Consider the following 18447-nt stretch of genomic DNA (forward strand, 5'->3'; position numbering starts at 1 on the left):
GGGCCCCTGGGGGAGGGGCCCTCTCCACCCGGACGAGGCGCTGGTGCTGGCGTGTGGCCATCCATCGCCCGCTGGCTCTTCCCCGCACACTGGGAGGTGGGTAAGGAGTCACTGGCCCGTTTGTCGCATTTCCCTGCTGACTCGGTTGACGGAATGTACAGCTGGCGGCTGGCGGTCAGGGCCAAATTCCCCTGATTTCCATCCATCCCAGTCCCCTCCTGCCCCGGCAGCCTCCTTCCTGGCCCAGATTCTGTGGGAGAGGTTTGCAAAAAAAAAAAAAATCAACATTTTGGGGAAGAGGCCTACCCGTTACAGAGGTGAGCTGGTGACCCTGCCCGGGGTGCGTGCAAGGTGGCCCAAGGTGGCAAACGCAGAACCAGCCCAGTTCACTTGGATTTCAGGGAAACAACAAAAGGGAGCTACATCTGGGGCAACTTGTACTGAATTATTTGTTCTTTATGTGAGATCCAGGTTCACCTGGGGGCCTGTGTTTCTCCGGCAGCCCTCGGGAGAGGGAACGTGAGTGTGGGGTAGGGCCAGGGGCTGGGCCAGGGCATCTCCATTTTGGGGTCCTGGCAACCTAGAAGCCACGCCAAGTCAGGAGGGTGACGGCAGAGCGTCTGGTCATCCCGCTTCGCACCAGTCACTCAGCTCCCGGGGTGCTGACCCGCCTCATCTCACGGCCCAGCCCGTGGTGGCCAGTCCCCTGTGCTCAGCTCCACTGCCTGCTTCCAGGCCCCTAATCCGATGAAGTGTGCAGCTGGGCCCCGAGGAAGGCCAGGCGGGACATTAACCTCGGACCCAGCAAGGCTCCTGGCAGCTGCTTTATTGATTGCCTTGAAATAACAACCCGTCTAAGGCTGGCCGGCCTGGAGGCAGACAGCTGTTGGCGAATCGGATTCGCTGTTTCCCCTCCTCCCTCTCCCACCTTTTGTCTCTGGGTTGCTCAGAAAGTGCAGTTATGACCCCGCCGTTTCCCAGGTGAAGGAGCAGGCGTTGGGGGGCCATCTGGGAGGCCAAGGCTGGCAGAGCGGTCCCCAAAGGGCCTTTGGTGGAAAGACGCTCCACCGTCCGCAAAGCAGCGGGGGGCCCAGCCCGGAGTCCGGAGGTCCCGGCGCCCGGTTCGCTCGGCTGAAGCTCGGCCCCCTCCGCTGCCCAGGGCTCTGGGCTGGGGTGCAGCCGGTCACGGCCCCCTTGGATACAGGGGAGAGGCCCCTCCTTCAGGGGCGGGACCCGGCGTGTCGTGAGCAGAAGAGTCTGCCCGGGTGGGTGACGTGTGTGGCCGTTCTCATCTGTCCCTAGAGCTCAGATTCTACAGGTACGGGATGTTCAGGAATCAGCTCTATTGAGCTAGAGTGTGTATACAATAAACACATTCTAATGTAGTTTGAGTCTTGACAGATGTATACACCTGTGTCACCACCGCCCTGATCAAGACCCTAACCCTTCCTTCCCCAGACGTCCTCTCCCGCCCCTTCCTAGTCAGACCCCCAGCCCAGCCGCCGCGGCTCTGACTCGTCACCGTGGTGGGCTCTGCCCTCCAGGCCTTTGCGAGGATGGAGACTCCTCCTGCGCTGCATGAAGCCGATGACAGCCGTCCTCTGGATGGACCACACTTCGTCCACGTGCCCCGTTCGGTGGGTGGCCGGTTCGGGGTGGGGGGAGAGCGCGGAACATGCCTGCACCGACAAACGCGGGGGGCTCTGGGTCTGGCCCCCGGGGCTTGTGCTCCCGCACCGGGCCTGCAGGAGGGGTGAGGACGTGGTACTACGCGGTTTCCCACCCATTTCAGTGTCCTTTTGAAAGCGTTAGCTCGTCAGCTGGGAGGAAAAATCAACGGCCTTTAAAGCTGCATCTTGAAATCCCATACCAGGAACAAGGTTTTGTGACAAAGACAGCATGTTTGAAGGACAACTGGGCCCCTTCAGATAGAAGGGACCCTGGGCCCGGAGTCTCGGGGTCGCTCGGGTGCTCCTCTTTGTGGCTGAGTGACCCCCCCCCACCCAGTCAATTCTGAGGGGCCCCGTCTTCCCGACATGTAAACGGACCTCATCCCACCCACCCCAGGCTTGTTTCTTTTCTTTCCTTAACATCTTTATTGGAGTATAATTGCTTTACAACGGTGTGTTAGTTTCTTTTTTTTTTTTTTAAATTTATTTATTTATTTATGTTTGGCTGCGTTGGGTCTTTGCTGCTGCGCGCGGACTTTCTCTAGTTGCGGCGGGCAGGGGCTGCTCTTCATTGCGGTGCGTGGGCTTCTCATCGCGTTGGCTTCTCTTGTCGCGGAGCATGGGCTCTAGGCCCGCGGGCTTCAGTAGTTGTGGCTCGCAGGCTCTAGGGCGCACGGGCTCAGTTGCTCCACAGCATGTGGGATCTTCCCGGACCAGGGCTCAAACCTGTGTCCCCTGCATTGGCAGGTGGATTCTCAACCACTGCGCCACCAGGGAAGTCCCAGTGTGTTCGTTTCTGCTTTATAACAAAGTGAATCAGCTATTCAGTTTTTCACCATTGAGAACGATGTTGGCTGTGGGTTGGTGATATATGGCCTTTATTATGTGGAGGTAGGTTCCCTCTATGCCTACTTTCTGGAGGGTGTTGAATTTTGTCGAAAGCTTTTTCTGCATCTGTTGAGGTGATCATACGGTTTTTTTCCTTCAGTCTGTTAATATGGTGTATCACATTGATTGATTTGCGTATATTGAAGAATCCTTCCATCCCTGGGATAAACCCCACTTGATCCTGGTGTATGATCCTTATAATGTGCTGCTGGATTCTGTCTGTTAGTATTTTGTTGAGGATTTTTGCATCCATGTTCATCAGTGCTATCGGCCCAGGCTTGTTTTGAGTGTTAAGTGAGCGCAGGTAAAAGCACTTAAATCGTCAGGTGCTGAATCGACGGTTGTGATTTTTATTGTTGGCGTTGGCATCCCTCGCTTCTTGGGACGTCAGCGCCCCTCCCAGCTCACTCTGCCTGGACGTCCCGTGCACCCTTGTGGCTTGAGTCTCGGGTCCATGTGTGAAAGCAGGCTGCTTCCTCCGGCCAAGGACACTTGCGTCCACTTTCCCGACGGACAGTCACCCTGCAAGGACCTCCCTTCACCCCTCGGTGGGTTCCCTTTGGTCCAGCTGCTTTGGAGGGGACTGTCCCCCAGGGGCCCCAGAAGGAAACGTGTGCAGGTTCCTGTCCTGAAGGCCGACCACCCAGACGCCCCCGCGACTTTGAGCAAGTTGGCCCGGCTGGCTTTCGTGCCACAGGGACAGGCAGGCAGCCGTGGAGACGGCAGAGGCGGGAGGGAGCTGAGGGGCCGCCCTCAACTTGGCTCCGCTGTCGGATGCCGAAGGTCGAGATTTCAGGCGTGACGAGCTTGAAAAAATAAAGGCAGGCTTCTGTGGCTAAAAGTTAAAAGCTGGAAAGTCTGTTTTTGGCGGCGCACTGGGGGGTAGGGCTGAGGGCCCCGGACCCGGTGGGAGCGCCCCGCGGATGGTGGCGCTGGGCCACGTCCGCAGGCTCCCTGCCCTCCGCGGTCCCCTGTGTCATGCAGTGGGCGACCCGAGTGTGTGCCAGGCCGTGGGCAGAGGAAGCCAGGACGGCAGCGGGCCGCGCGGGTTCAGGGCCTCCCCTGCCCCCGTGTTTGTCGTGTTTGCCGGGAGAGGCTGCTTCCGGGAGCACCTTGTGGTCCGTCCGTACAGGACTCGCAGGGTGGATGCCCCACGGGGCTGGGCTGAGAACCCCCGGCTGCCAGCCGCATCCCCCCATCCCCCCTCCTCCTGACCCCTCCACCCCGCTCCCGCCCTGCACCGTGACCCTCCGCGCAGGCCTCACGCGCAGGCTACTTCTCTCTCCGCTGCGTAGGTCGCGAGATGGGAACATAAGACCCGAAAGCTGAGCGGGGCCTTCGGGTCCCCCCACCTGGCCTGCTGCACCCTGGGCGGCGCCATCCTGCTTCTCAACGTGCTGCGCTCCCACTGGTAAGGCCCCCGCCCCCCGCGCCTGCGGGAGGGGCAGCCCGACCGCACGGAACCCCGTCCCCTCCACGAGAGTCCCAGCCGCCCGGGAAGGCTCGTGCGGGGGGTCAGGCGGCACCCGGGACGTGGAAGGAAAACGGGAGCCGCGAGCTGTTGGGGGGTGGGGGGCGCAAACGGGATGACGACCAGGGAGCGAACGGATGGACTGTTGGCTTTCACTGTGCAGGGGCTGCTCTGAGCTGGGCTAACCTCGCCCGCGCGGCTCTGCTGGCTGAGAGGTGCCCGCATGGAGGGCAGCGAGCAGTGACCTCGGGGGGTGGGGGAGAGGACAGCCTGGCGGGCTCTGTGTCGGCTCCTGAAACCCTCCCGCGGGCTTGGCTGCTGGTGCGTTTGTGCTGCACTCCGGCCTTCCTCCCCTAGTTACTCTCTAGAAACTCAGCCTGGGGGGAGAGGCGACCCAAACGGCCCCACCTGGGCTGCAGGCCAGCCCAGGTGCTACCCTTCGGCTCGATTGATTTTTTTTTTTTTTTCCTGTTTTCTTCCCTAACGAGCCTTTGCAGACACTCTGGCCCTTCTGAATGAGTGAATGAATGAATGAACGGGTGAGCGAACGCGTGAGTGCCCGAGTGGGCACATTCCATCCCCGCCGGCCGCTTTCTTCCTGGCAGTCACCGAGGAGGCATCTAGAGCTCCCGAAACATCAGTCTGTTTAGGATGCAGGACCTGCTGCCTTTCCCCGAACAGAATGTGCTGTTTCCGGTTCTAGACTTCTGCGTTCTTGGCTTCCTGAGTCCAAGATGTAAAGAGAAAACCCCAATCGGGCTCTCCTCGGCCTGGTACTTGCTGGCCCAGAACCCTGGGCCAGCCCCAGCTGCTGTTTCTGGGGGGTGGAGGCTGACAGTCCCTCCCGCCCTGCAGGTGGGCTGCGCCCAGGTGGGCAGCCAGGCGGGGGCCGGGGCCGCAGAGGGGCGGAGGGTGAGGCGATGGAGAGCCCGGCGGCCCAAGGGCTGAAGGGGGCCCCCTGGGGCCCCGACCCAAGCCCCCCCTTTGCCAGCGCTCCGCAGAGGCAGGTGGCTTTAGACAAGCCCCTCTCCCTGTCCGTCCTGCTTCTGTACCCTGAGGGCCAAGCCCCGAGGGCCGACGGCCTTTTCCTGTCCCTCCTGTTTCTTCTTGTGTCCTGGGCCCTTAGGAGGCCTGGGAGGAAGTGACCCCAGGTCCAGCGCCCTCCCCACCGTCCAGGCCCCTGTGTCAGTGCCGGCCAGGCCTGGTGTCTGGCTGAGCTGGCCACCCAGGGAATCTGGGGGGAGAGAAAGGACGCCCCCCCCCGCCCCCCGCAGGCCTGTTTCCTCTTCTCCCCTCTCAGGTCCTCCTCCCGGTTGCCCCCTGCTGACAGGTCTGGGTGGTCTGGCTGGGGCTCTGCGGAGGGGCTCTGTGGGAGTCCTGCCCCCTTCCCTAGCACCCTTCACCTGTCGCTTTATGTGGTTCCTGCAGGGTGTGTGTGTGTGTGTGTGTGTGTGTGTGTGTGTGAGTGACCGTTTCAGCCATCTAAGGTATAGTTTTGTGGTGCTCAGGACCTCACCGTGTGAATGGGTGTCCGTCAGTCACGGGTTGAGGCACAGCGGACAGGAGCCGGGCTGTGCTGGGGGGAGCAAGCCTCCCTCCACACCTGTGTGCTCGTGGCCTGAGGGCAGGGGCCTGCGTGTGGACCGGCGCACTGGCGGGGTGTGAGCACGGGTGGCTCTGTCCCTGTGGCCATCTGGGTGCCAGCCGTTGCTGCATCAGAGTCCAGCTGGAGCTGCTCAAGGACACGGTCAGGACAGGCCTGATGGCTGAGTGGCCGCACGAAGGAGCAGTGAATGGGGCAGACAGACGGGAACAGCTCACTGCAGAGCAGGCCGGGCAGCCGGTGCGGGGGGAGCACATAGAGATCAGGTGGGGCCTCCCCCAGGCTCATGGGCGGGGGACAGGACTCAGCTCCTGTGGCTGCAGGACCGAGGCTCTCATCCTGGAGTCTGTGCCCTCCCCACAGCAGGGCGGGCGCCTTCCTCCAGGCCAGTGGGAGAGTCTCTCTGACCTCCAAAGCCTCTTTGAAAGGGCCCCAGGGTAACATTTTCGGTGAAATGCCCTGACCTCGCACCACCAGGTACTGGCACCCCTGGTGTTCACAGGGCAGCCCACCCTCCAGGGGAGGGGTTGTGGGGTTATGCAGAGCAGGGTGAGCCTGGTTATCAGCCTGGGCTCCTCCCCCTTCCTTTCCCCAACCGGGCGGATTTGTAAGACCACAGACCCTCTCTTGGCTGTGATGGGTTTGGGGAACACTTTGGAAAGGTGATGTGTTGATCAAGTGTACAGAATCAGTACAGCATCGGAGCCCTAAATTCCACATGGTTCTTCACAGGTGGAAAATGTTACCCATGTGAACATTTTTTTTGGTTTTGTGGTTGTATGCTTATTTTAATGTGTGTTAGAAAACACAAGTGAGCCTGTCAGATGCTACTCTCGTGGACAGTTTTGCTTGGTGTGGGTTGAAGAACCGGGAGCTTAGTGCCCCGAGCCCGAGACGGTGTCGCGGCCACGTCCCCGAGCGGCTGGGGTTCCCTGGGCTTATCGGCTGCGGATAGAAATGGGCACCAAGTGGGACACCCCTCCCCATCTCCACCCATGTTCCGGGATTTCTGGGGAGCAGAATGCAGACAGCTTTGTCACATTGGTGACCAAAAGCTCAGTCCAGGTTTTAAAAGCAGAACTAGAGACATGGATAAGGCTCTCCACTCGCACCCCCAGCGCAGAAAACCCCAAAAGAAACGGCGTCTCCTCCGTGGGCTCACAGCTCGGGCCCCGCCCAGCGTGCCTGTCCTGCTTCGTCTCATGGTGTCACCCTCAGTTCACTCCCCTGTCCCTGAGCTCTGTGGGCAGAGCGCAGCGGGTCACATACCTCCCAGTGTCACCATCACAGGGGTGAAAACAGCCTGGGGCACCCAGGCCTGTCTGAACCCAGTGCCACTCTTCTGCCTGAGCCCACGGCGCTTCCATCGGGTCGCCATGCGGTGCCCCCACTAGAACTTGGGGCCGCAGGCGGCCTAGCGATGGACGGGGGGGGGGGCCCGGCATGCCTCGCTGCCCTAGGTTTGGGGGTCGGGGGTCAGCCTGGGCGGGGGCTGAGCGGAAGTGGGTCATCCGCGTGGAGGCCTGAGCGCCTCCCCCACCCCACTCACGCACACTCGCTCTGCCGCGTGGTCCCTAGCACTCTGGTGGCCAAGGAGCCAGGGGCCTGCAGGTGGGCTCTGCTGGGCCAGGGCCCACCTGCTGCCCACGCCCGGCCCCTCCCACTCCACTGCCTGCAGACAGGAGAGGGGGAGGGGCGGAGGCTGCTGGTCTCTCAGAGCTGGGGGTGGGGAGGGGGGCACGGCTCGGCCACCTAGCACAACACTGCGTGTGCGCGGCCCTGAGCCAATCCCAGCGGCTCAGCCTGGAGCTGCAGGGTGACCCTGAGCCCGGGCAGCAGGAGGGGTGGGTGGAGAGCAGGGGGTGTGGGCAGCATGACCGGTGGCCAGGTGTGCCCTGACACATGTGTGCCACTGTTTGACAGGTCACCATGCAGGCCTCTGCCCACGGCGTCCTGTTTGCTGTTCAAACAGACGCTTCTCCCTCTCTCCCTGCCCCCCTTCTTCCTTTGCGGGGAGAGGAGGCGAGGGGAGGGGGCTGCTTTTCCTCTGGCTACTGAACACGTACTGGGACCCCTTCTGCCTGGCGTGGGCTGGGGCCAGGGAGATGCTCGGGGCAGGAGGCGCCGCTGTTCTCCACGGGCTGAATGTAGTTCGGGCGGCCCCCCTGCAGCCCACTTCACTCGCTTTCGGCACCCGCCTTGCACCGAGTTCGACACTCCTAGCCCGGCTACTCTGGGGACCCCAGGGGGTGGGGGCGGGAGGGGCAGGGTGGCCCCTCTGCACAGCAGTGACCTGTCTCTCCCGTCCCCTGCCCCGCAGCTTCACGCAGGCCATGCTGAGCCAGCCCAGGATGCAGAGCCTGGACAACCCCTTGGCCTACGGCATGGGCCTGGCACTCCTGGGAGTGGGCGGCGTGTTTGTCCTTTCCAGTTTCCTGGCTCTGGGCTTCACAGGGACCTTCCTAGGTAAGACCCCCAGGGCGGGGGGCCGGGGCCCGGCTACCACCAGCTCCAGGCCGCCTTTGCTCCCCCAGGCCTTGGTCTGCCCTGCTCCGTTTGGGAGGCCGGGCTCTCAAACCCCATCCAGCTGCTTGGCCGCCAGGAAGGGCGGGATTTCTGTTCGCTGTGTGCGGGCTGCGAGCCGGAGCTGGCAACACATGGGGGGCGCTGCGCCTTCTGCTTTCCCCACTGCCTGCGGCTCCGGTGCTTTGGGGCTGGGAGCCCAGTGCTGGCCTGGCTGGATGTCCTCCTGACGTCAACTCCCAGCAGCTTGGAAGCTCGGGAAGGGGAGCAGCCCGGGGGCGGGGTGGGGGCTGCAGGGGCCAGGGCAGCCCCGGGACTGGGGGAGGGGGAGGGGGCCACTGCCGCAGAGAGTGCCCTCCGGGCACACGGGGCACAGGGAGGTGACCCGGCTCTGACGGCCTGGTCAGGGGCTCCTGGGTCCTCCTCCCCTCGCCCCAGCCAGCTGTGGAGTCTTGGCCTCCATTCCCTGCAGTGCCTGGGGCGGCCTGGGGCTCTGCGGGCTGCAGCAGGGGTCCCACAGAAGACCCTCGGAAGGCAAATGAGACTTGTCGTCCTCTGGGGACCAGCACTTGGGCGAGGACCTGGCAGCAGCTGGAGGGAGCCCGGTGCTAGAGGAGGGTGTGCAGGTGCAGGCGGAACCCGGAGGGGTGGGGTGCAGCGCTGCGGGCGGGAGGGCAGGGTGGCTGGTGTGCAAGGGCCAGTGGGGCCAGAGTGGAAGGCCAGCCGGGGGCCACGTCGCACGTGTCCCGAGAGCCATGCAGGGGACTGAGGTGTCACTCCCGGGGAGAAGGGGGCCACAGGCGTGGTCTCCCAGCAACGAGGAGGCGACCGGTGGGTCCGAGCTGGGCTAGGGGGCAGGGAGGAGGTGGGGACCACGGTGTGGGCCTCATGGAGGGGGAGGGAAGGGTGGTGCTGTCGCCTCAGGTCAGGAGAGCCGGGGTGAGCAGCCCCACAGCAGAGGGCAGCAGGCGGGGGCAGCGCAGGGTCTGGAGGAGGGAGGGGGAAGGGCCCAGATACCAGCTGCTGCCGCGGAGAAACGGTGTGCAAACTCAAGGGGCCCACAGACTCTGGGATGTAGGGCATGGCGGCCGCTTCCCTCCGTGAGTCACCCCAAAGCTGGTCTCTGTGCCACCGGGAAGAAAGGTTCCCGCGGCTCCCCGGCCCCGAGCCCTCTGTCCCCAGACAGCGATGACGCCGCCGCCACTCCTTCTGCCCTACGTGTGCCTGGAGCTCAACATCGGGGAGAGGGGCCTTAGTGAGCAGTGCTGCGCCGGACACCGCCTGTGTCTCATGCCTCTAAGGGAGGCTTCTCGGGGCGGCCACACGCTCCCCTGTGAGCGGCTCCAGGCCGGCTGGTGGGGCCCGGGGTGGGGGGCGGAGATGGAGGCAGAGACGGTGAATAGCAGGCAGGCCTGCCTTGGACAGTGTGGGGGGAAGGGTCTACAGGAGGGGATGTGAGCTGAGGGAGATGGCAGAGGAGAGGTGTGCAGGGAGCGGGCAATAGGCACCCCAGGCAGGGGTAACGGCGTGTGCAAAGGCACAGAGGCAGGAGCAGGTGGGCGTGGAGACTCACAGTGCCGCGGCCCCTGGGGACCCCAGGCCCCTTCGCCTGGGATGGGGTGGCCAGGCTGTGACTCCCCCCCCCCCCCCCCCGTCCTGCCCACCCTGTGCACAGGCGACTACTTCGGGATCCTGAAGGAGACCCGAGTGACCACGTTCCCATTCAGCGTCCTGGACAACCCCATGTACTGGGGCAGCACAGCCAACTACCTGGGCTGGGCCATCATGTAAGTCCCGGGCTCCCTCTGTGCCTCCTGGGCGATGGGTCAGCTCTCGTGCCTCCGTGGAGCCCAGGGCACTGGTCAGGGTCCCCTTCCTAGAACTGGGGTCGGTAAACTCCCTATTACAAGAGTGGGAGGTCCCCGGGCTGCAGGCAGGTGAAGGAATGGCCGTGGCTGGGGGCCCCACTGCCTTGTTCATGGACACTGAAATTAGAATTTCCCGTAATTTTCACGAGTCACAAAATATTCTTTTGATTTTTTAAAACAATTAAAATTGTAAAAGCTGTTCTTGGCCCGGGGCCTGCAGGCTGCTGACTCGGTGCTGGAACGTTTGGGCTGGGAGGCTCCCTGCCCACGGCCAGGCTCAGGGATCCGCGCCCTGCGGATGAGGCCCCGAGCCGACCTCCGTCTGCGTTGCCAGCTGTGGATGCCAGCAAGCGGCCCGCCGTCAAAGAGGCTGGCACAGGGCATCACGCCGCTCGCCCCCCAGAGCAGCTCCCGTTCGTCCATTTTCTGGATGAGGACTTCTTCCATAGAAAGTTGTTTTTGTAGAAAGTGTTCTGCTTGAAAACCACTTACCTAGAAGGTTACCAGTGCTCCCAGAGACCAGAAGGGCGACAGGACCCAAAGGAATGAATCAATGGTGGAAGGCCTGGAGCGAGCGAGACGTCCCCTCCCAGCCCCACCTTCGGGGGTGGCCCGGGATCCAATCACTGGGCTTTGAGTGACGAGGAGCTAGAGGGGCATGTGTGGGTCTGTGGGACACCCCCCAACCCCAGTCCCACTTCAGACCAGGCAGCCCCTGCCCACCTGCCTTCAGCCTGGCCCCTTTCACCTGGACTCAGGCAGTGGGATCCAGTGGGGCAGGCTTCACATCCCTGACTTACCCACTCCCCAGAGCATCTCCCACATGAGACTGGCAGGGTGAACCCCATGCAGGTCCCCCTGCAGCCTGCCCTGCTAGCACACCCGATGTTCCCTCCCACTTGGGTCTTTCCAAACCCAACTGGAGATGTCCCCTCCTCCAGGAAGTCCTCCCTGACCACATGCCCCCAACACACACACACACTCACACACACTCACGTTCTTTCTCTGTGCTCAGACGGGGCCTCCAAGGGCAGAGCCACACACTGGGTCCTCTCTGTGCCCCAGCAGTGCCTGGCACCCAGAAGTGAGAGGTCGCTGCCTCCTCAGCGCTGTCAGGCCAGGCTCTCAGGAACACGTGAGGGATCCTAGGGGGGCCAGGCTCCCACAGACCCCTCAGGAGGACAGCAGCCATGCGGTGATGAGGAGGGGGCCTCGGCTGTGCTGGGGATGGAGCCCTCTGTCTGAGAGCTCATTAGAGACAAGCCATTACCCGGGGCGCCAGACGCTGACCCAGCAGGGCTGCCCCAGGCCTTCCGCAGCCCATCTGTCCCCGACCTGCAGCCCCACGGGTGGGCCTTCCGGGTACCCAAGCAACCAGGTGTGTGGGAGCCCCAGAAGGCCCAGAGCAGCAAGATTCTGGGGGCACCAGGAACCGGGCCTTCTGTCTCTGGGCCTGTCAGCCCGAGTGAGACGCGCCCTCCCCAGTATGCACAGCCAGGTCCCTGGGACCAACCCTACCTGCCCTAGGCTCGGGGCCAGGCCTGGGCTCTGGCATGTGGGTCACTGTGGACCTCAGTTTCCTCATCTGCAGTGTGGGATGATAATCTCCACATAGGTTGTTAGGTGCGACAGGTCTTGGAAGGTGGGAAACTTCACGTGGACGGAACGGAGAAGGGCCCATGTCGGGGCTGACCAGGCACCGGCTGCCCCGACCCTCGCCTCCGTAGAGCCTAGTTAACTCTGCTTCCCAGGCAGGGGCCGTCAGCCTTAGGGATACAGTGGCCACAGAGCCCTGGCCCTGAGGTCCCCTGGGGGGTCCAGCCTGCCCCTCCCCAGCACCTGGGCTGCCTGGCTGTGCGGGGGAAGCCCTGCCCACTCAGGAAACAGCACCAGGGCCAGTGAGCAGAGCCTCAGGAGGGCAGATCTCATTTCAGCCCCAAAGCATCTGTGGCCTTGGCATCTCCACGTGGCAGTGCCGAGGGCCAAGCGGCCCAGTCCGCCTCTCAAGCTTGATTTGAATGGAGCCCATGGAACGGGAGTTGGCGGTTTCGTAGGGGACACTTACCCTTCACTGTTGCTGGAGCCCCCAGATGGACAGTGTGATGTCCCAGCGGGAGGGGAGTAGGCAGGGCAGAGGGTCCCCAAAGGGTATTCGTGTGTCTTCGAGCCCCTGTGCCTCGGGGCCCCTGGCCTGGGGCTCACGTTCCCCTCTGGCTCCTGGGCTCCACCAGCCAGCTCACCCACCTCTCTCCTCCCCGACTGTCTATGCAGGGGCTCAGCCCCCACAGCAGTCACCAGGAGAGAGCCCGTGAAGGGGCCCAAGGGACGCTCCGCCTGGCTTTGGCGGCCCTGGACCCACTTCTAGAAAATAGCCTGAGAACATCACCTCTGGTGGGCAAGGAGAGCGTTTTTTGCCCCGGGACAGCCTCCTGTGCAGAAGACACGCTGACCACTCAAGTGATTTGGGGAGGCCAGCCATTCCGTCCTCCCCACATCACTGTTCTGAGCTCCTGACTGGTGCTGGAGGCCTGTGGACAAGGAGCCAGGCCTGGACGGGCAGTGGCGAGCTAGTCCCCGGGTCAGGGCCTGGACCGTGGAACCCCGGTCCGAGAGAAGGCTGGACCCGGGCCTGCCCCTGACCCGCGTTTCCCCGCAGGCACGCCAGCCCCGCCGGCCTGCTGCTGACCACGGTGGTGGCGCTCACCTACACGGTCGCCATCCTGTACGAGGAGTGAGTAGGCGCCGTCTCGGGCCAGGGCTGCCGTGTACCATCCGCGTCACCTGCACCAGCCCTGCCTCTCCCTCCAAGGCCTTTCCTGGGGCCTGGGCAGCTGGCCACGCCGAGTCACCGTCAGGGTGGCAGACGAGCAGCTGAGAGCGGGCACAGGGTGGCCCGGGTGCCGGGCAGGTGGTGCTGGACCCTCCTGCTCCCACACGGACCCCTCACCCTGTCCACGCCGGGTGGGGGGCCTGGGTGGCAACGTCAACCTCGACGCCAGCTGAGTGAGCCTCTCTCCCACCCCCGCAGGCCCTTCACCGCTGAGATCTACCGGCAGAAAGCCTCCCAGGCCCACAAGAGGAGCTGACGGACCGCGGCCACTCCGTGGGGGTCCCCACCTCGGGCTTGCCCCGAGCACACGCCCCTCGAGGGGAGGGGGAGAGCGGTGCCTGGCCTGGGCCGTCCAGTGCCTTGGAAACGTGGCTTGGGGGCCTGGAAGGTGCCGTGTGGCCCCAGAGCCCCCTGCCACCCACCACATCCTGACCAATAAAGGCACCTGACCCCAGCCCCTCCTTGGTCTCTGTCTGTCCAGGCCAGGGAGGGGCAGGCTGGGGTCTGGGAGGGGGTCCGTGAGCCAGGAGCGGCGCCGCCATCCACGCCGAATGGGGGGGACTGCCCAGGCCTTTGGGCCTCCTGTGCCACCAGCCTCACCCCACTTCTGCCCCTTGGGGGGGGGCCAGCGGGACCGGCCCTGCCTCGGCTTCCTGGGTCGGAAGCACTGGGCCCTCCCCCATCCCCCTGCTGAAGCTGGTGTCTCTGGGTACTGACATTTCTCTCCTAATCCCTCGTGGACCTCGTGTGGCCACAAGGAGCAGCTGTGGGGCCATCCGGGGCCGGTTGCCGGGCCTGACCACAGAGCCACAGGGACGGGGCAGGACCCGCATTTGGGCCCGGCCTCCCTTGCACAGCCCCCAGCCCTCCAAGGGCACAGAACTCGCCTTTCCTCCCTTCAGGATGGCAGACGGGTGTACTCTGTGTGCGCCTGGCCCTGAGCCTTGCGTTCTCACCTGTGAAGTGGCTGCCACAGCTGTGCCCGCCCTGGGCACCGGAGCTGCTGGGCCCCCACCCCGCCATGGAGCGCCTCAAGGGTGCCCTTTGGTGTCTGGGCTCCAGAGGTCTCCGGGCTCGAGGGGCCACAGGAGGCACAGAGGCTGATCTTACCCAACGCCTCTGCTCACATACCTTCAGGGACAGGAAGCTCACCCCTCCGCGGGCACCGCTGCACACACATCCTCCCTAGCCTTCAAGGACATGCTGGCCCCCATGGCCTAAGCCCTCCTTCTGTCAGGGCAAGACCAAGCACCTCCGGGCCTCTGACCCGCGGGTTACGCCGCCGTGAGGGGTGGGCCCGGAGTGGGGAGGGTCAGCTGTGATGGGAGCAGCCCGCAGCTGAGGAGGGAACTGCCGAGGAAGCGAGGTCAGAGGGGAAACCCAGCTCCGTTCAGCCCTGCCCTCTTCGTCAGGTGTGGCTGTGGGCCGGGGTGACACAGGACCCTCTGGGCGAGGAGCTGCTGGGGGTGGGCTCGGGCGGCAGGCTGGCGCTCAGCACAGCATCCATCCACACGCCCCCTGACGTGGCCTGCCCGGCACTCCTCAATACGGCTTTCAAGAACCTTCTAAACCACTCTGTGCCAGCAGACCAGGCTGTGGTGGACACTTCCTGCCTTGGGGTCCAGCTGTCCGACCCCAGCCCACCCCCAACGTTTGGGTTCCCCATTCCACTCTGAGCTGGAAAATCGCTTCATTGCAAGGAAATGGTACAGGCAGGCGCTCAAGCATAGGAGGAGAGATCACTGGTAACATCGTAAACCTGGACAACCTAGAACTAATGCAATGGTGGGAGGGAGGGGGCACACTTTGGGGAAAGAACGACAGGTGTGCTCAGGGCCTAATGAACTTGGCTGACCTGGGAGAACAAGTCTTAGAACCCGGCATCTGTGGGTGGGGATGGGCCCAGGTGCCAGGAATCGAAGGTTGAGAACCCAGGCTGGGCTCAGTACCCACCACTGTCACCAGCTGGAAGGGGCCGAACCTGGGGTCGGGGGAGGGAGGCTCTGACCCTAGGCTGGGTCCTGGCCCACTGACCACCCCAGGGAGAGCTGTGTTCAAACCCTGGACCCTGCAGTTACTAGCTGTGGGCCCTAGGCAAGTCACTTTCCTTGCCTCAGTTTCTCTACCTGTAAAACGGAGAGAGTAATAGTTCCCACCCCTCACGGGTGCCACGAGGAAGGACTTAAGAACAATGCCTGGCATGGAATACGTGGAATAAACACTCTCCTGGCCCCCCTGCAGAGGGTGTGAGATTCTGCTGGAATCCTCGTCATAGAGGGCTGGCCGAGAAGCCCATGAGAGTCTAGAGGCCCTGTGTAAACAGCTAGGGGTGCGGGCTGGCACCCCAGCATTGCCCACAGCTCCGACCTGCGTGGATGCGTGGATGGGTGGGTGGCAACAGCTAACAGCCCTGGCTTTCTCCCAAATCAGAGTGCCTCGCCTGTCACCACGGGGAGCGATGGCTTTTCCATGAGCTCCAGGCCAGAGCTGGCCAGCTCCGGCAGCCTCTTCCCCAGCCTTTCGGCAGCAGCCCACTCCTGGTTACTGATCTACCTGCTGCCCCCGCCCCCCGGCTTGTCCTGCAGCCTCGTGGGTCATTTGCTATTGTTGTTATTACCAGGTCCTGCCCCTACACTGTTCGCAAGTTCTCAGCCAGTCAGAGCCAGACCGCCATCTTCCAGAAGAGGAACCCGAGGTCCAGAGAAGGCCGGAGACTGCTGTGATGCCCACACAGCATTCAGGCTCACTCTGGCTTCGAGACCAGCTCCCCCAACTATAAAAATGGGAATGTTGGCCCACGGGACTCCAGAGGCACAAAATGCTATGGGGAGGGGAGGGGACATTGGCCTCAGACTGACTAAGGGCAAACCTCTGGTCCTTCCAGTCTCCGACAGGAAGATGACGGGACAGCCTCTGGCTGAAAACCCCTGCCAGGATCCAGCGGATCTTTGGTTGGGAGAAAGGAGCTGAGCCTGCAGTAGAACGCGGGGTCGGGACGCTCTGGCTGCGCTGACTCCAGCCCTGAGCGTGGCGCTCACGGCTCCCCGTTCCGGCGGCGGGGCCTCTGCTGCACTCTGGCGGCCGGAGCGCGAGGCGCCCACCTCGCGCTGGCACGGCCGCCCGGGAGCAAAACCCGCCTGGGACGCGAAGGGGCCTACGCTGGGCCAGTTCGCAGAGCTGGCGAGAAGATGGGCGGAGCCCGGACGCGGTGCCTAGCACCGGGCAAGCACATGCCATCACGCTGCCCAGTGTCGTTATTCTCTGGCGAAGCTGCGTCCCAAAGAAAGTGAGTGTGTGCGCGTGTGAGTGCTGCGGTGGCAGGGGAGTGGGGGGTTCTTTGCCCTAGGCCAGAGGCACAGCCGGGACTGTGTCCCCGACGCCCTTAGGGCCGCTGAGCCCCGCGCAGCGGAGAAGCGAAGGGTCCGCGCGCCCGTAGCCGCAGGCAGACCCTGTACCGTTTCCTTCCCGAGCCCCGCGGGCGGGAACGGGCAGCGGCCCGCGGAGGTGGAGGGAGCGCGCGGTGGGGCCCGCGAGCGTGCGCACCGTGACGCGCAGAGGCTGGGCGGGCGCGGGGCGGGGCGGCCACGCGGGCTGCATATAAGGGCAGTCGCCGGACGCTGAGAGGCAGAGGTTTCGTCCCGAGCTCGAGCCGCGCCGCTCTGCCCCGTTCCCCCAGCCACAGTCGACTCGTCTCGCGGCCCCGCGCCCGCCCCCGCGGTCCCTCTGCTCAATGAAATTGGCCGCGATGATCAAGAAGATGTGCCAGAGCGACTCGGAACTGAGTATCCCGGCCAAGAACTGCTACCGCATGGTGGTCCTTGGCTCGTCCAAGGTGGGCAAGACGGCCATCGTGTCGCGCTTCCTCACTGGCCGCTTCGAGGACGCCTACACGCCCACCATCGAGGACTTCCACCGCAAGTTTTACTGCATCCGCGGCGAGATCTACCAGCTCGACATCCTCGACACGTCCGGCAACCACCCCTTCCCCGCCATGCGGCGCCTCTCCATCCTCACTGGTGAGCCGGGACGGCCGGGCAGCGGGCAGGGGAGGGAGCGCGCCGCCGCAGTGCCGGGGACCCCTCGTCCCCGGACGCCTGGGCTGGAGGCGCGGCCGCGGAGAGTTCGGCGCGACCCTCGCGGCGGCCGGAGCCCCGGCGTCGGGAGGCCCCGAAGTCAGCCCGCTTAAGTTGTCCCCTGGCGGCTGCCCTCACCCTCTCCTTTTCTGCTCCCCGTAGGAGACGTGTTCATCCTGGTGTTCAGCCTGGACAACCGCGACTCCTTCGAGGAGGTGCAGAGGCTCAAGCAGCAGATCCTCGACACCAAATCTTGCCTCAAGAACAAAACCAAGGAGAACGTGGACGTGCCCCTGGTCATCTGTGGCAACAAAGGGGACCGGGACTTCTACCGCGAGGTGGAGCAGCGCGAGATCGAGCAGCTGGTGGGCGCCGACCCCCAGCGCTGCGCCTACTTCGAGATCTCGGCCAAGAGGAACAGCCGCCTGGACCAGATGTTCCACGCGCTCTTCGCCATGGCCAACCTGCCGCGCGAGATGAGCCCGGACCTGCACCGCCGGGTATCGGCGCAGCACTGCGAGGCGCTGCACAAGAAGGCGCTGCGGGGCAAGAGGCTGCGGCGAGCGGGCGGCGACCAGGACGACGCCTTCGGCATCTTGGCGCCCTGGGCGCGCAGGCCAAGCGTGCACAGCGATCTCATGTATATCCGCGAGAAGGCCAGCGGCGGCGGCCAGACCAAGGACAAGGAACGCTGCGTTATCAGCTAGGAACTCCCGCCCCGCGCGGACGCAGAGCCTCAGAAGACCCTCTTGTCCAAGAGTCAAGTGTCCGGGCCGTGCGTCCCGAGCCGCGTGCGCGCGAGCGCGGACGGGCGTCTTCCTTCCCAGCACTCCAGCCTGTTCACTGGGGAGACTCAAAGAAACCGAGAAGGGACCATTATCTGCTCCGGAAGGAAAGAGAGCTAGCTGAGCCCGGGCTTCCCCCACGTCCGATCCCGATCCCCCGTAGGCGCCCGCTAGCCCCACCCGCCCAGCAGAGGTTGAATTTGCCTTGTTTCTCACAAAGACCTAAGAATGGGGGTGGGAATGGGAGTTAATCAGCCACCACTGGGCTTTCAGAAATGGGTCCTGCCAGCTGGAGGGCCAGGACAAAACGGGGCATTATCTGTGATTGGGGGTTGCCATGACAGCTGGCCTGAAACTGCGGGCGGGGTCGGGTCTAGGGAGTGCCTTGTTTACATGTGTGTGCAACTGCACAGAGCAAAACAGAGAGCTTGCACTGCATGGCGGTTCTGGTGTCGCCACCTGACGTGAACAAAACCTTACCTTTGAAGTTAGTCTTGTTACTGGTTTTTTAATGTAAAATAAAATAACTTAAAATGGAAAACCATGCTTCCTCTGCTTTTAGAAATAGGGGGAAGGGGGAAGGGTGAGAAGGGAGAGGCGGGTTTCTACTTCTGTGGAATTAGACTCCCCTTCCCCAGAGCTCGAAAATAATCCTGGCTTTCTGAACACAGCTCCAGCCCTCCTGGGAGAAAAGGCTCCACAAAAGCTCCAGCTGACTGGATGCCTTTCCGTTTGG

The 18447-nt window shown here is 63.5% G+C and overlaps 2 protein-coding genes across 10 annotated transcripts in view; both read left to right on the forward strand.

Annotated features, from left to right (window-relative positions):
- PEMT (phosphatidylethanolamine N-methyltransferase) overlaps positions 1-13327 on the forward strand; it is a 47774-nt gene extending 34447 nt beyond the window's left edge. For 6 of the 8 annotated variants that reach the window (XM_059998065.1, XM_059998066.1, XM_059998068.2 and 3 more), the window contains 6 exons: positions 3854-3969; positions 7953-8098; positions 8722-8781; positions 9831-9942; positions 12680-12754; positions 13052-13327. In XM_059998065.1, the coding sequence (XP_059854048.1) occupies positions 3854-3969; positions 7953-8098; positions 8722-8781; positions 9831-9942; positions 12680-12754; positions 13052-13109 (567 nt within the window). In that variant the 3' untranslated portion in view covers positions 13110-13327. Of the gene's footprint in view, positions 1-1458; positions 1638-3853; positions 3970-7952; positions 8099-8721; positions 8782-9830; positions 9943-12679; positions 12755-13051 lie in introns of all 8 variants that reach the window. The other 2 variants (XM_059998067.1, XM_059998061.1) reach the window with 2 other exon arrangements.
- A 1961-nt stretch (positions 13328-15288) lies between these two features.
- RASD1 (ras related dexamethasone induced 1) lies at positions 15289-18244 on the forward strand. 2 transcript variants are annotated; one of them, XM_059998269.2, is made up of 3 exons: positions 15289-16139; positions 16530-16869; positions 17089-17765. In XM_059998269.2, the coding sequence occupies exons 2-3, from the start codon at positions 16584-16586 to the stop codon at positions 17631-17633; spliced, it is 831 nt and encodes a 276-aa protein (XP_059854252.1). In that variant the 5' UTR covers positions 15289-16139; positions 16530-16583; the 3' UTR covers positions 17634-17765. The 2 variants fall into 2 exon arrangements, with proteins under 2 accessions (XP_059854252.1, XP_069396229.1); XM_069540128.1 differs by lacking the exon at positions 15289-16139 and having other exon boundaries at positions 16460-16869; positions 17163-18244.
- Positions 18245-18447: the final 203 nt, after the last annotated feature.

The sequence above is a fragment of the Delphinus delphis genome, chromosome 19, assembly GCF_949987515.2.
Source record: "Delphinus delphis chromosome 19, mDelDel1.2, whole genome shotgun sequence".
Classification (NCBI taxonomy): domain Eukaryota; kingdom Metazoa; phylum Chordata; class Mammalia; order Artiodactyla; family Delphinidae; genus Delphinus; species Delphinus delphis.